We start from the raw sequence: 13,960 nt of genomic DNA, 5'->3' as shown, positions 1-13,960 counted from the left end.
GGAAAAAAAGAAAAAAAGGAAAAAAGTGAATTTATTGCATGCAGAACAGTGCTTTGCTTATTATTAGATTAAAAGTATTAGATTAAAAAGATATACTTTAAAGGATAGTAGTATTAGTGTTTAACTTGGAAATGAGGCATCTACTTTGAAGAGAAGTCATTTCTCACAACCAAACTTTTCAGGCCAGGTTGCGAAGGACTTGTGGTATTGATCATATGTGCTGTACAGCCTTGATATTGCAGTAATATTGCAACATGGCCAATATCAAGAATCTAGTTTGTAAACAACAGAATAGAGAAACTACCTTCATGAAAACAAATACTATTTTATTGCATAAACTATATTTTCCACTTTAAGTCAGTGCCTGCTCTGGTCAATTTTCTGAGATGTATTTGAACACAAAACAAAGCACAGACCTGGCGAAGTGAAACTATGACCAAAAAAAAAAAAATCTGTTTCTTCTTTTCTGAAATCAGTGTTTTTTGCCTGAATGCCTTTATGCTTTACTGTCCACCATGCCTCTACTTTAGAACACAAATGTTGTTTTTCATTTCATATTTCAAAAAGGAGCTGCCCACACAAGTGCAACTACAGAACTGACTGGGTTCCTTTCTCCTAAAAATAAGAAACCATATTAGAGAAATCATCTGTAGTGTGAAATGCCACTCCCTCACAAAGTCTTGCAAGCAGTATCCCTACCCATTCACCTGTCCCATGGATGTTTGAACGCGAGAAGTTTTCATTCATGACTTTGACACAGACAGAATACAACAGATATAAGGACAACTTCAAGAAGCATTGAATAAGAGAGACAAGCAGAACGTCTCTTGCACATAGATTACAAATGAATCTTCCGTTAACATTTTGTCACTGTTGGTGAGCTGCAGTAAAAGTCAAATACCTAGAATTACAATTTAATAGATTTCAGTTCCAAAATTTGAGATGTTTTTCACATGCCTGGGCCCAGTTTCCTGTACTTCACCTTTTGTTCCCACACAGATTCAACTATAGAAAGCATTCAGTGTACTATCCACACACACTGATTTACAGAAAACTGTAGCTAACTAATTTGAGGCATTTGTTTTTCCTGTTCCCTTCAAGGGAAAACAAACATAATTCAACCACAGAAGATGAATGCTGCACTCTATTGATACAGCACGATATTTTTCCACATAGTATTGTGGAAGGTTTCTCCTATTACAATTCTTTTAAAAGTATACTTGTAAATCAAAAGGGGTAAAAGTAATTGACAACTTCTTAAGAGTACAGTGCCTGTACCACACATGAATTCCATGAAAAATGTAATTACTAAAAATTTTTAAGGCTTTGATTTATTTTGCTCTATTACGTTTCCATTATACTTTTCACTTTATATTTATTACATTATATTACCTAAAAATATTAATAATTACCTTAAGTTATTTTAAATAAATTCATTTAAATAACTGGCTTCATGTGCATGTTCACAGAAGAAAACACATGCCAAGACAACCCACAAAATTATTTTTCACTCCCCTTTTGCAAAAGAAATACAAAGACATTTGATGACACACAAATTATGACAATTCGCATGAAATACAGTTTAAATACAGTTCAAATATCCTCAGATCCCTGTAGTAATACAGATTCATCCTAGTCACATGCTTTGTTTTCACCCTAATTGTTCTCTGCCAGCAGATGGCAATGTCTAATTATAAATGGAGAAAAACAATAAAGATGAAGTGTCATAGCATTACTACATCCTTTCTCATACCTCAGAAAGGAAGAAAGGTAATCAGTTTTCCACTGGACCACGCCATAGCACAGAAGCCTTCTGCACACACAAAGCTGAGGGGTAAGCTGCCAACATCATAACCAGGGAATTACCAACATACTTCAAACAAAAACTCCTTTGATCCTGATTGATCTAAACTGCACAAGTTGAGAAGTTTCTCCCTATGACAGCATTTTCTCTCTGTCATCAACCAGAAGAGCTTCATGCACAAACTGATCAATGGGTGCCTGCTTTAGCTCTTAAGAAAAGAAAATTAGCCATGCCTACCTGCAGATGAATACAATCTTAAACCAGGAACATACCTGTACTCAGATGTACATACTGCCCACACTGCTCTTGCTTTGCTACACTATACACTCTTCAAAGACAATTTGCCGCTTCCACTTTTGTGATATGCGTTCAACTGAAATAAAGAGGGGGAAAAAATTGTAATTCTTGACTATCAAGCTTTTTAAAGAATCCCAGGGTTTACCATGAAACCAAGTATGAAATTCCAAATTATAGATCATCTGATTAAATACTCTGAAAAGTCAGAAAACTAGCAGTCCACAAAAGACTAACAGGGAGCCCATTGGCTCCAGATGTCAACGCGTTGTAGGAGCAAACAAGCCACCTGGGAATGTCTGGCACAGTTTCACTGGACCAGGTGTGCTAGCCCTGGCAATTATGTAGCTCACGGGTGTCCAACTCACTTTCACCGAGGGCCACATCAGCCTCGCCGTTGCCTTCAAAGGGCAGAATGTAGTTTTAGGACTGTATAAACATTTATAAATGTTTATAACCGCGAGGCCGATGTGGCCCCCGGTGAAAACAAGTTGGACACCCCTGATGTACCTGCACTGTAGGGCTAGAGTTCCTAATTCATGTACCTGGTCTGTCAAACAGCACAAAAACGCAAGGAACTCCTGTGGTAGCTTTACACGCTCCTGTGTGGCTTAAAACCGGGCTCTGGAACTGCGCCTTCAGAGCCCATGACATTCCTATGTCATTTTTTTCAGCAGTTATTGGCTTGCTTAGAATCACTTTCACTCTACGACCAAGATAAAGATAAAAATCATAAAAACTTGAATGAAAGCAGCGGGACACCGGCATGCGAAACCCTTCGCGGCCCAGGGTTTGACTTTCCGTCCAAAAGAATTTGGCTGGACCAGCCGACACCCCGCTGGGAAGGCGGAGAGCTGCCCCTGAGGAAGGACGGGGATTTTAGGGAGCTAAAGCCAGGTCCACACCGGAGGCTTGGACTACGCTGCAGCCACAAAGTCCCCCAGAGAGCCGGCGCCACCGGGCCGGGCCGCCCCGCCCCCGCCTCCCGCTGCCCCTCGCAGCGCCCACCCGCCGCCCACCCGCGGCAAACGCCATCGCTCTCCCTGACGGACGCTGGTCTAACCGATACGTACGCGGGGACAAATCCGGCTCCCGCGGCAAAGCGCCTGCGCCAGCCTGCGCTCCGCACCCGCTCGCGAGCCGCGGCAGCACGCCGGAGCTCGGCGGCGGCCAGGGCGGGGAGGAGTAAAGGGGAAGGCGGTGGCTGCCGGCGCCCGGAGTTACCCGGCAGGGGAGCGACGGAAGTTCCCGGCCGCCCCAGCGCCTTCCGTCATGGCGGCTGAGGTGAGTGTCCGGGCTCGCCCGCACTCACTGACGGGAGGGCGAGGACGGGGGGCGAGCGACGCCCCGGCCCGCGGCAGGCGGCTGTAGGCGCGGGGGTCGGAGGGACACACCCGGTGGCGCCTTCGGGCCCAGCCCGTCCCTCGCAGCGCTGGCAGAGGGAAGCGTTGGGCCTGTGAGGGGAAGGGGCGGAGAGGCTCAGCCATCGCCCCCCGGCTGCGAGCCCCCCATGGCGTCTCTCCAGTCGCGGGTGCGGGCGGTGCCCTCTTCTGCTTCCAGCAACCCCGGCTCCCGAGGGAACGGAGGAAAGTTCTGCCGTGAGCAGTGCCTGCCTGGGGAAACGTCCCCCCGTGCAGTGTCCGTAGGGACACACGGGGCGCGGGAGGGTTGTGACCTGTCACGCAGCTCTCACCGCTCCCAGCAGTTTCTTTGCGTTGCTTTGCCAAAAAGGCCAACAGCATCCTGGCTTGTATCAGGAATAGTGTGGCCAGCAGGACCAGAGAAGTGACCATGCCACTATGCTCCACACTGGTGAGGCCACACCTTGAGTCCCATGTTCAGTTTTGGGCCCCTCATTATAAGAAGAACATTGAGGTACTGGAGAGAGCGTGGAGGCGACAAAGCTGGTGAGGGGTCTGGAGCACAAGTCTGATGAGGAGCAGCTGAGGGAACTGGGGCTGTTTAGCCTGGAGAAAAGGAGGCTGAGGGGAGACCTTATCACTCTCTACTACTACCTGAAAGGAGGTTGTAGCATGGAGGGTGTTGGTCTGTTGTCCCAAGTAGCAAGTGATAGGACAAGAGGAAATGGCCTAAAGTTGCACCAGGGGAGGTTTAGATTGGGTATTAGGAAATAAATCTTCCTGGAAGGGGTTGTCAGGCATTGGAACAGGCTGCCCAGGGAAGTGGTGGAGTCACCATCCCTGGAGTTGTTTAGAAGGCATTTAGACAAGGTTCTTAGGGACATAGTTTAGTGCTAGAGTTAGGTTATATTTGGACTCGGTGTTCTTGAGGGTCTCTTCCAACCAAAACGATTCTATGATTCTTCTCTTTGATTGCCTTGTGCTGGTGGTCATGAGAGAGGGATCGTCCCTGGTGTGTCCAGCCACTGAAAGATTTTGTTTGTTTTGTTTTATTTTTTCTGCATTGACATTGGTGCTGTTTTCCAAACTGTGCATTTATATATATTTTTCTTGTTCTAGGGATGTTTTGAGAACCCACCTGATCCAATATGGCTTTGATTAGCCGAAAAAGTTTCCAGTTTTATTCATCCAGCACACCAGCCAGCAGGTCCATTTTGATGACCCTAAGCAAAAGGTTGAGCTTTTTCAGTGGGCAGCAAAAGCCCCAAAACTGTAACTCTGTAGCCATGAGGATGCTGTGTTTCAAAGATAAATCTCAGCATATGTTTTGTAGAAAAAACCACGTACAACTGCGGATACAGTCTCTTTCTGTTAATGAAACTGTGAATCTCTGTGGAGATACTGGGAGCAGTCCTGACTCTAACAACAGGTGGATGGATGAACAACCATTTTTCAGGAAGCTGAACAGCCTCTGTACATCGAAAGATATTTTTGACTTTCTTAGCTCTCTGGAAGTCATGTCTGATACTATGGCATCAGGAGCCCTGCAGAGGATTTCTGAAGTTGAAGCGGATGACAATGGTCTCAAAAACCCTGAAGGAGTGCTAGAGAATGAGGTTTTCAGGGCATTGTGCTTACAGTTTGAATTTGAATCGTCAAAACTGTCAAACACTGGGCTACTGAATGCATTGCAAGCATTGATAAAACTTCGTATCGATCCCCAGAGTACACTGATGGCAAGTTTGCTGTCAGAGGGTGAGGAACGCCTTAGTAAAGGACAGTTGACTATTAAAAATCTGTGTGCTCTTGGGGAGAGTTTGATTGAGTTGGAAGGCCCGAGTTGTGCGATGCTGGAACAAATTGTCAACCATATGCAAGATAAAGACATTGAGAAGTGGAGCCCTAGGGAAATTGTGATGGTTTATAAGATGCTGCAGGTGACTGTCAGGGAAAGGGAACCATATCAAGACTTCCTAAACAGACTAAACAGTGTCACTTTAACCATAGTTTCCCAGCTAAGCCCAAAGTTTACAAGCATAATACTGAATTCACTGATTGTTCTTCATCAGACTCGGGCAGTTCCCTTAGTCACAGCACTGTGTAAACATTCTGTGAAGCTTATTCCATATTTCACAGGTGATGAACTGGTAAATGTACTGGAAGCCTTCCTATACTTCGGACATCGTGAACAAACTTTTACGGAGGCACTGGAAACACATGTCCCCAACTCCATCTTTACCATGCCTGCTCAAACAATCAGCAAAGTCATGCAGTATTGCTGCCGAAAGATGATCCTTTCTAAGCCCATCTTTGATGCAGTGGCCGAAAGTTTCATCTCTGATGCGGACAGATTTACTGATGACCAGATTGCGGAGTGCATTATACCATTTGGGACTCTTAACTATCTCCCTCCAAGTGCTTCTTCTTTGTTTAGGAAGCTTGAAACCGTGCTGCATGCTCGCTTTACTCACTTTCAGCCTCACACCTTGTTGAACCTTCTGCACTCATGTGTCCTTATTCAACGTTATCCAGTAAATTTTCTGCCAAAAATATTTAGTCCTTATTTTCTGCAAAAGCTTCAAGGTAAGGAGAACCCATTTGTTATCAGTTACATCTGTCAAATCAACAATAACCTGATGAAGGTGACTGGAGAATAGTGATCGGCAGGCCAAAGATTGTTGCTTACTTCTCACAGTTGCAGTTGTCTTTCAGTTTATGTCATTTACAGGAGTTTGAAAATTGCACTGCACGTTCTTAAACATAGATTTGAAATCACTTCAAAATTTTATTTCAGTTAATCCTACTGCTTTTCTAAAAAATACTGATCCTCTGTTTTTCCCCATGTTTGTCCTTTGTCTCATACATGTTTTAGATGCTAAGTTCTTCTGTGAAGGAAATCTGTTACATTTAGCTGTGTCTGTTTAAATTTCTTTGCCTATGCAGTGACTAATGTGAATATTCACACTGAAGTGAGACTATGTAACAATGAGACTGGTAACTGAAAAGGGTAAATGGATCAAGCTGGAAAAATTAGTTTGCAATGCATAATTGTTGGCTTAATTAAAATAGAAGTGAGATCTGAACCAGTAAAACATAACAGCATCATAAACGTGAGCAGTTAAGAATAGAATCATAGAATGATTTGCGTTGAAAAAGACCTTAGAGATCATCTAGTTCCAACCCCCTGCCATGGGCAGGGACACCTTCCACTAGACCAGGTTGCTCAAAGCCCTGTCCAGCTTTGCCTTGAACACTTCCAGAGATGGGATATCCACAGCTCCTCTGGGCAACCTGCTCCAGTGCCTCACCACCCTTATGGTGAAGAATTTCTTCCTTATATCTAAGATAAATTTGCCCTCTATCAGTTTAAAGCCATTACCCCCTGTCCTATGTGCTCTCTGTAAAAAGTCCCTCTCCAGCTTTCTTGTAGATTCCATTTAGGTACTGGCAGGCTGCTCTAGGGTCTCCTCAGAGCCTTCTCTAGGCTGAAAAATCCTCAGTGTCTCAGCCTGTCTTCATAGGAGAGGTGCTCCAGCCCTCTGATCATCTTTATGGTCCTCCTCTGGACTCACTCCAGCAGGTCCATGTCCCTCTTATGTTGGGGGCCACAGAACTGAATGCAGTATTCCAGGTGGGATCTCACCAGAGCAGAGAATTGCCTCCCCTTGACCTGCTGGTCACGTTTCTTTTGATGCAGCCCAGGATACGGTTGGCTTTCTGGGCTGCAAGCACACATTGCCTGCTCACACTTAGCTTCTCATCAACCAACACCTCCTCAGGGCTGCTGCCAATCTGTTCTCTGCTCAGCCTGTGTTTGTGCCTGGGCTTGCCCTGACCCATGTGCACAATGTTGTACTTGGCCTTGCTGAACTTCACGAGGTTCGCACATGCCCACCTCTCAAGCCTGTCAAGATCCCTCTGGATGGCATCCCTTCCATCCAGTATGTTGACTGCACCACACAACTTGGTATTGTCAGCAAACTTGCTGATGGTGCACTCAGTCCCATTGTCCATGTCACTGACAGAGATGTTAAACAGTGCTGGTCCCAATACTGATCCCCAAGGAATGCCACTCATCATTGGTCTCCACTTGGACAGCAAGCCATTGACTGCAATAATTTGAGTGCAACCATCCAGCCAATTCCTTATCCACCGAGTGGTCCATCCATCAAATCCACGTCTCTTCAATTTGGAGACAAGGATCTCATGTGGGACAGTGTCAAATGCTTTGCATAAGTACAAGTAGAGGATGTCAGTTGCTCTTCCCTTATCTACCAATACTGTAACCCCATTGTAGAAGGCCACCAGATTTGTCAGGCACATTTGCCCATGTTGGCTGTCACCAATTACCTTCTCATTTTCCATGTGCCTTAGCATAGCTTCCAGGAGGACCCACTCTGTGATATTGCTGGGCACTGGGGCAAGATTGACTGGCCTGTGGTTCCCTGGGTCTTCCTTTTTTCCCTTTTTAAGAATGGAGGTTATGTTTCCCCTTTTCCAGTCAGCTATTCCAGTAGAGTAGTCAAAGTTCACAACAGGAACTTGAGAGGATGACCTGCCTGATTAGCATCTTAGACTATGTCAGGTTTTCACTGTTCTCTAATAATACTTTGCACATAACATGAAAGATGCTTAAAGTATACACTTGTAGACAAATTTCCAGAAATTATTCAGTATTATCTGCTACTTTCAGGTTAAAAAAAACCCTAAGTGAAACATTGAGATCCTGAGATTATAACTTGGGGTGAGGGGAATGGGATGTTTCTTTAAGACCTCAACTCAAACTTATTCCTCCCTCTAGAACATCCTGCATTACTCAGATACTTTTTTTTTTTGAAAGACTAGGAGAGTCTTAGCTAAGATCTTGCTAGTTGTATATTTTTTTGATATTTCTATAAACCATTTCATCATTTTACCAACTGCATAATTTCACAACTGATCTTTCTGTTCATTAAAACAATGATCAAGAATTATAATTATCAAGTAGCTGCTCTGCATGATAAACTGAATAGTTTTTCCTAATTTCTGCATGATGGTAAAGATACTTTGTTGAAGGTACACCTGAAAGCCTGAATATTGTTGTTTCAGCTCAGCCACCTGGTTTGGACAGAATTGTTACCTCCCAGCTAACCCGTCTTTTTCTGACTGTTACCCTGGAGTGCCCATTTTATGAGGTATGGCACATATGAAACCAGAACTGATTTTAACAAAATGTGATAAGGTCATTAGGGTCCTGTTGATAATTAGGTGAAGACTGTCTTCCCCATAAAAAACATCTCTTTTCCTTGACAAAAATTAGAAGCATTTCTGCCTGTTAGACTTGATATATTTGTATGTTTGATGGAACTAACTAGCTCTAAGTTAAAGTGCTTTTTGTGTATTTCCGAGTGCTCTTCCAGCAACTGCTCCTTTTTTATGTTGGGCATGTAAAGTCTTGGAGCACAAAAGAGATCAGGCACTTTGATGTTGGCCTGACTGCAGAGGAATGGAAACAGTCGTGCATTTCTCATGAGCAATATGCTCGGCATGACAGCATGGAAGCTCACTGAGGATGTTCTGGTGGTTGTCTTGGGTTTTGTTTTGATTTTGTTTGGGTTTTTTTTCAGTTTCCAGCAGATCATACCTCAGACTGTAAGTCTCTCAATAGACCTCACTTTGAAATGCACAGAATATGTTTTGCTACATTAACGTGAGGTAATTATAAAAATGTTATCTTGTTTTTCTTTTGTTTGATTTGTTTTTCTGTCATTATGTAGGGTCCCAAACTCCTTCCAAAATATCAAGCAAAGGCCTTTTTCACGCCTTGCAGTTCTCTGGATGTTCACCTCATGAAAAGGGTGAAGGCTGGATTACTTTATTTACTGAAAAAAAGAATATATTTTGCATCAGAGGTATCAACACCATATTTCTATACAGTTGGTAAGTAACATTTCTTTAGATTAATAATGTGTGCTTATGCTGTCAAAACTTTAGGCTCGGTTATTTTCCAGAAATAAAAACTATTTATTTTATTCCCTTTGTGGGCATTGTAAATTGTACAGATACAGAAAAAGGAAACTGGAATACAAAACTCTTGTAGGAGGTTTGAAATGAGGAAATGTCATTTTCAAAGTCAGAAAGAAGAACAGGATGAAAAAAGAACTGCACCGTTACCTGGAATTTACACAGTCAGTCTGCACTGAAAATAGCTGCTAACTCTCATGTTCTGTATTTTTACTATCATCTCTTCTTTTACTTATATAGTAAACAATTCATATAATGTAAAGCAAAATGAGGCAATGCCATTTGCCTGTTCTTTCTGCATTGGTGGTGAGTAGAGAAAGGGAGAGCTGGAAGGTGATTTGCCCTCTGTCCTGCTCAGCTGGTCTGCTCTCCCCCTAGCAAGAACTACTGGCTACATATAGTCACTGGGGGTCTGTGGACTAAAAGAAAGGAGTGAGCAAAACACTCTTCTGTGTGCCAGGAAAGAAAACTGAGAGAATGTAATGATGAGGAAGGATGTATGCCCAGGAGGGGTGGATGATAAATAAGGTGTTGAGGGAAGGGTCTCTTGGACCCCATGGACATGATCTTTAAGGTATTTTCCAGCTAAAATGATTCTATGATTCTGTGATATCAGAAAGATAAAAAAAAATATCAAGAGAAACAGATGATTCCAGAAATATTCTGCATTTCAACTTCCACATGGGGTTGAAGTTGGCAGGGTTTAGGTCCAAAGCTCTGTTTGCAAATTGACATCTATAAAATTAGAGAATTAGTGAAAAAAGATAAAGGAGCAAAGAGAGAAAGAATGTCTGTCCCCAAAGCCCTCAAAATTCCGGAGGCCCTAGCCAGCCCAGCATTGGTTTTTAGTAGACTTGGAATAATACTTTGGTGTTAGCATTATGAAAGGCAAAAATGTTACTAATTATCATCATTTGTGTTAAATACACTCTACACATCTTTTGCAAGCCTCTGTGATTCAGAAAAAAGTATTGTGATAGCATTTTTGTTCTTTTATAAAACAAGGAACTGTAAGAGGATGAGAATTACAGCAAACAGCTTGTTATATCAAATAAGTTTTAATGTTACTTTTCTTTTTATTTATACTAGATATTGAGATTAAATTAGATGAAGAAGGTTTTGTATTGCCTGCTGCCCAATGTGAAGAGGTACACAGACGGTAAGGGAATAAAATAAACCACTGGTAATATATTGGTTAATATTGACAAAGAGCATCCAGGGTGAAACTCTGGCAAAATTTAAGCTAATTGGAGTTTTGCCATTGACCTCAACAAAATTCAGGTTTCACGCTATAAACACTGGCCAAAGGATGAAGTTGGCAAAATGAACGATCTGTACTTTTTCCTTATTGTTTTGCTTCCTGACTATACAGTGTAAGACAATTAGTCTCTGTACCCAGTGACAGTCAGGATCAGCGATCCTGGTTTGGCTTATTTTGATCTTCTGTAATTCATTTTCAAATTTAAACCAAATTAATTCTAAGTGAGCGTGTCTGCATTGATTCAACACAGTTTAAGACAGTTTGATTTCACAATTTTACTTCTGTAAGGAGTCTAGTGTAATGAGGATATTTGCTACAGATGTTTTGTTTAATTGAAAAATTCATAGGTGTTTAAAAAATATGTTAGACAAGGATTATTTTGAGAAACCCTGGATATAAACTTAAGCAACCTGCCTGTGTGGTATTTGCAACTGCACTTCTGTGGGTAAAGCAAAAGTCTTTGAAAAGGTTATTTTTTCTCCAGCTTAACTTTCACAAGACTCACAGACCAATATAGGTGCTTTCAAAAATCCCATCCTTAAATATTTAAGAATCAGCTTTGATTTTTTTAAATTACAGCTTTCATGTGTAAATAAGGTCACAATATACCTAACATATTGAAAATGTAAGCAACTTTTGTCAAGTGGGTATTAATTTTGGTTTAAGTTCATGTGATTTTTATCACCAAGTAGAAAAAAATCAGTTATAATCCATAATGCTGCCAACCATATGTACAGCTTAAACTTTAACAGATTTAGCTTAACCTTTAAGTTAAACTCAGACAGTTTTAACAGGTACTAATACGTTGAATAAATTTAGCTGCTGGAATGTTTTCAAGCTGAGACAACTATTTTGTATGTTTTTACTCCTAGAAGAATTCAAAACAGCTTACTAATAGTAGCATTAAAAATCTCAAACTCTTATTAACTTGTATGCTGACTTTTGTTCACAGCATATAAATAAATTTTTCAGATCAGTTTCACTAAGCTTCAGCCTTTCCCCCTCCCACCCTTAAGCTGAGTCATTTAAATTGTCTTGAACTAGGTTAACTCCTATCCCACAACACCTAATTCTAGGAGGTACTAGGGAGTAAAAGGGGAGTTGATGTCTCAGGCTTCTTAGGAACTGCAGTAGTTGTGGTAACTAAAGTAACTGATGGGGTTTTTTTTTGATACTACACTTGTGCTTGATTCTAGAATTGCCCTCTGTGTCGATGGTCAAAATAGATTTTGCATTAATAGCCACAGTCTATTGGGAGAAGAAGCTATTAAACAGAGACATCTTCAGTTACTTGGTTATGAAGTTGTGCAGGTAAAGTCCAAAGACAGTGGTTTGCTTTTGCTCTGGCTAACAAAACAAGTGAAAAATTATTATTTTATAATGCTTAAAACTGTAGTTGCAATTACTTCCCAAGGCAGATGCAGCCTTGTCGTCTCTACATTATTTCTCTCTGCCTAGCTTTTGCATTTTTGAGATCTGAATTTGGAGTATAAAAAGAAGTGGTTAAAAAACCAAACAAACAAGGAACTCCTTTGTATTGTAAATAAAATTTTCACAACAGAGTATATCTTTTATTTTGCCTGTTGAATGAATGGGTATTTTTATCTTCAAATGTACTTTGGACCAAAACAGTCACTTTTAGATTTTTGAGATTTCCTTTTCCATTTACAATCAATTATCACATAAGACTAACTCCATTATATTAAAGTTAGTTTAAACTGTAATTTGTTTTACAATAATCTCTATGCAGGCAATTTACAGATTAATAACATGTTTAGGGTTAACTGCTTAAGTTTGTAAAATAAAAATATTTTATATGTAATTTTACATCTACTTAATGAACATCCATCTTACACAGTTGTTTATTAAAAAGTATTTCTAGCAATCATTTCTGTTTCATTTCCAGATTCCGTTTTTTGAGATAGAGAGTCTACAAAATTGCAGAAAAATGGCAGAATATCTACACAAAAAAATCTTTCCTCATACATATGGGCTCAGCTGCTGACACTGGAGAATAATAGTAAACCACAGGTTGACCTCCTGTACTATAAATTGTAAATATTGTGCATGAAGAATAGTTCTGTTTTCTAACTATCTCCACCAAAGCTGATTTTAGGTTCTGAGTGTGAGACCTTCCAATATTTGGAACAATTGACCTGTAAACATATTTTCTTAAGTTTTGTGTGAACATTTATTATACATTAACAGATGTAAGTGCCAGTCAGTGCTGTGTTTCTTTTGTATTATCGCTGGTGCTAACTCGCAGCTACAAATGGGCAGATGTGACTATTCAAGGATACTGGCTGGTGCTGAATGTACAGAATGTGCCATGCTACCTACCAATCAGGGATTTTCTTGACAGTATAAAAACAAATTGTGCACTTTACTCATAGCTGTTCATGTGATTTCCCAAGTGTTTCATAAAACTAAAATTTGCAGTAGTTGCACATGCCGTATTGGCTTATTGCTCATACTTAAAGAGATGTAGAGTGCCGTTCACTAAGTGGCAAACAGAAAATGAGTTCTTATTAAAAAGATTCACTTTACTTTGTAAAAGAACAGCTGCCACAGGATAGTGGACTTGCAGAGCTGTCTCAGGGGAGCACCCTAGGTTCTGGGTGTGTAGTATTTGTAGTATCGTCCTCGGTGGCAATTGTAGCTAAAGCTGGCTCAACGGAGTCATACGTGCACTCCAGAGTTCCTTCAGTTTACAGCCTGCCATTCGAGCCTAAACTGAAACTCCTCACGCTCTGAAGCCCAGAATGACTATGTCCTGTGCAGTCCTTCGCTATGCGTGAGTATACATGCTGGGAGAAGGGTGGAATTGAGAACCAGAACCAGTTACCACTTCAGCTGGAACACGCGTGCCCTAACTTGAATCGACATATTGCTTTACAGATGGATGAAGGGAAAAGAACTGATCATATAACGTAGACTTGATAAACTGCCATCTAGAACACATTTTCAGGTTAGCTTGTGCATCCTGTCCTATTATGAGTCGCAAAGCAGAATTCCCAGCATGACCTGGTTTGATTTAACTGTTGTGATTTGATACAAAAGAGGTGAAGCTTTTACATCTTTTTAAGTTCTATATATTTCACCAGTGGATACAGAAAGTGGCCATTTTTTCCTTCCAAGGCTACAGTTAATAATTTGTGAGAAATTGAAGGACAATGACTGAAATGTATTTACAGACATTTCTAAGGAACTTCTCCCTAATACAGAAGAAATTGTCAC

At 41.2% G+C, this 13,960-nt stretch overlaps 2 protein-coding genes across 2 annotated transcripts in view; one reads left to right on the top strand and one right to left on the bottom strand.

Annotated features, from left to right (window-relative positions):
* Positions 1-3,390, bottom strand: part of MTRR (5-methyltetrahydrofolate-homocysteine methyltransferase reductase) — a 29,417-nt gene extending 26,027 nt beyond the window's left edge. The window contains exon 1 of the mRNA XM_080339279.1: positions 3,172-3,390. The gene's annotated coding sequence lies outside the window, so the exon portion shown is untranslated. The remainder of the gene's footprint in view (positions 1-3,171) is intronic.
* An 859-nt stretch (positions 3,391-4,249) lies between these two features.
* FASTKD3 (FAST kinase domains 3) lies at positions 4,250-12,728 on the top strand (the record flags this gene model as incomplete). The annotated part of the gene is made up of 6 exons (XM_080340419.1): positions 4,250-6,042; positions 8,548-8,633; positions 9,216-9,378; positions 10,552-10,621; positions 11,920-12,034; positions 12,630-12,728. Exons 1-6 carry the CDS (start codon positions 4,608-4,610, stop codon positions 12,726-12,728), a joined length of 1,968 nt encoding a protein of 655 aa, XP_080196545.1. The 5' UTR covers positions 4,250-4,607.
* Positions 12,729-13,960: the final 1,232 nt, after the last annotated feature.

Source organism: Nesoenas mayeri (assembly GCF_963082525.1).
Source record: "Nesoenas mayeri genome assembly, chromosome: 2".
Taxonomy (NCBI): Eukaryota; Metazoa; Chordata; class Aves; order Columbiformes; family Columbidae; genus Nesoenas; species Nesoenas mayeri.
This window is presented reverse-complemented; position numbering and strand designations above follow the sequence as displayed.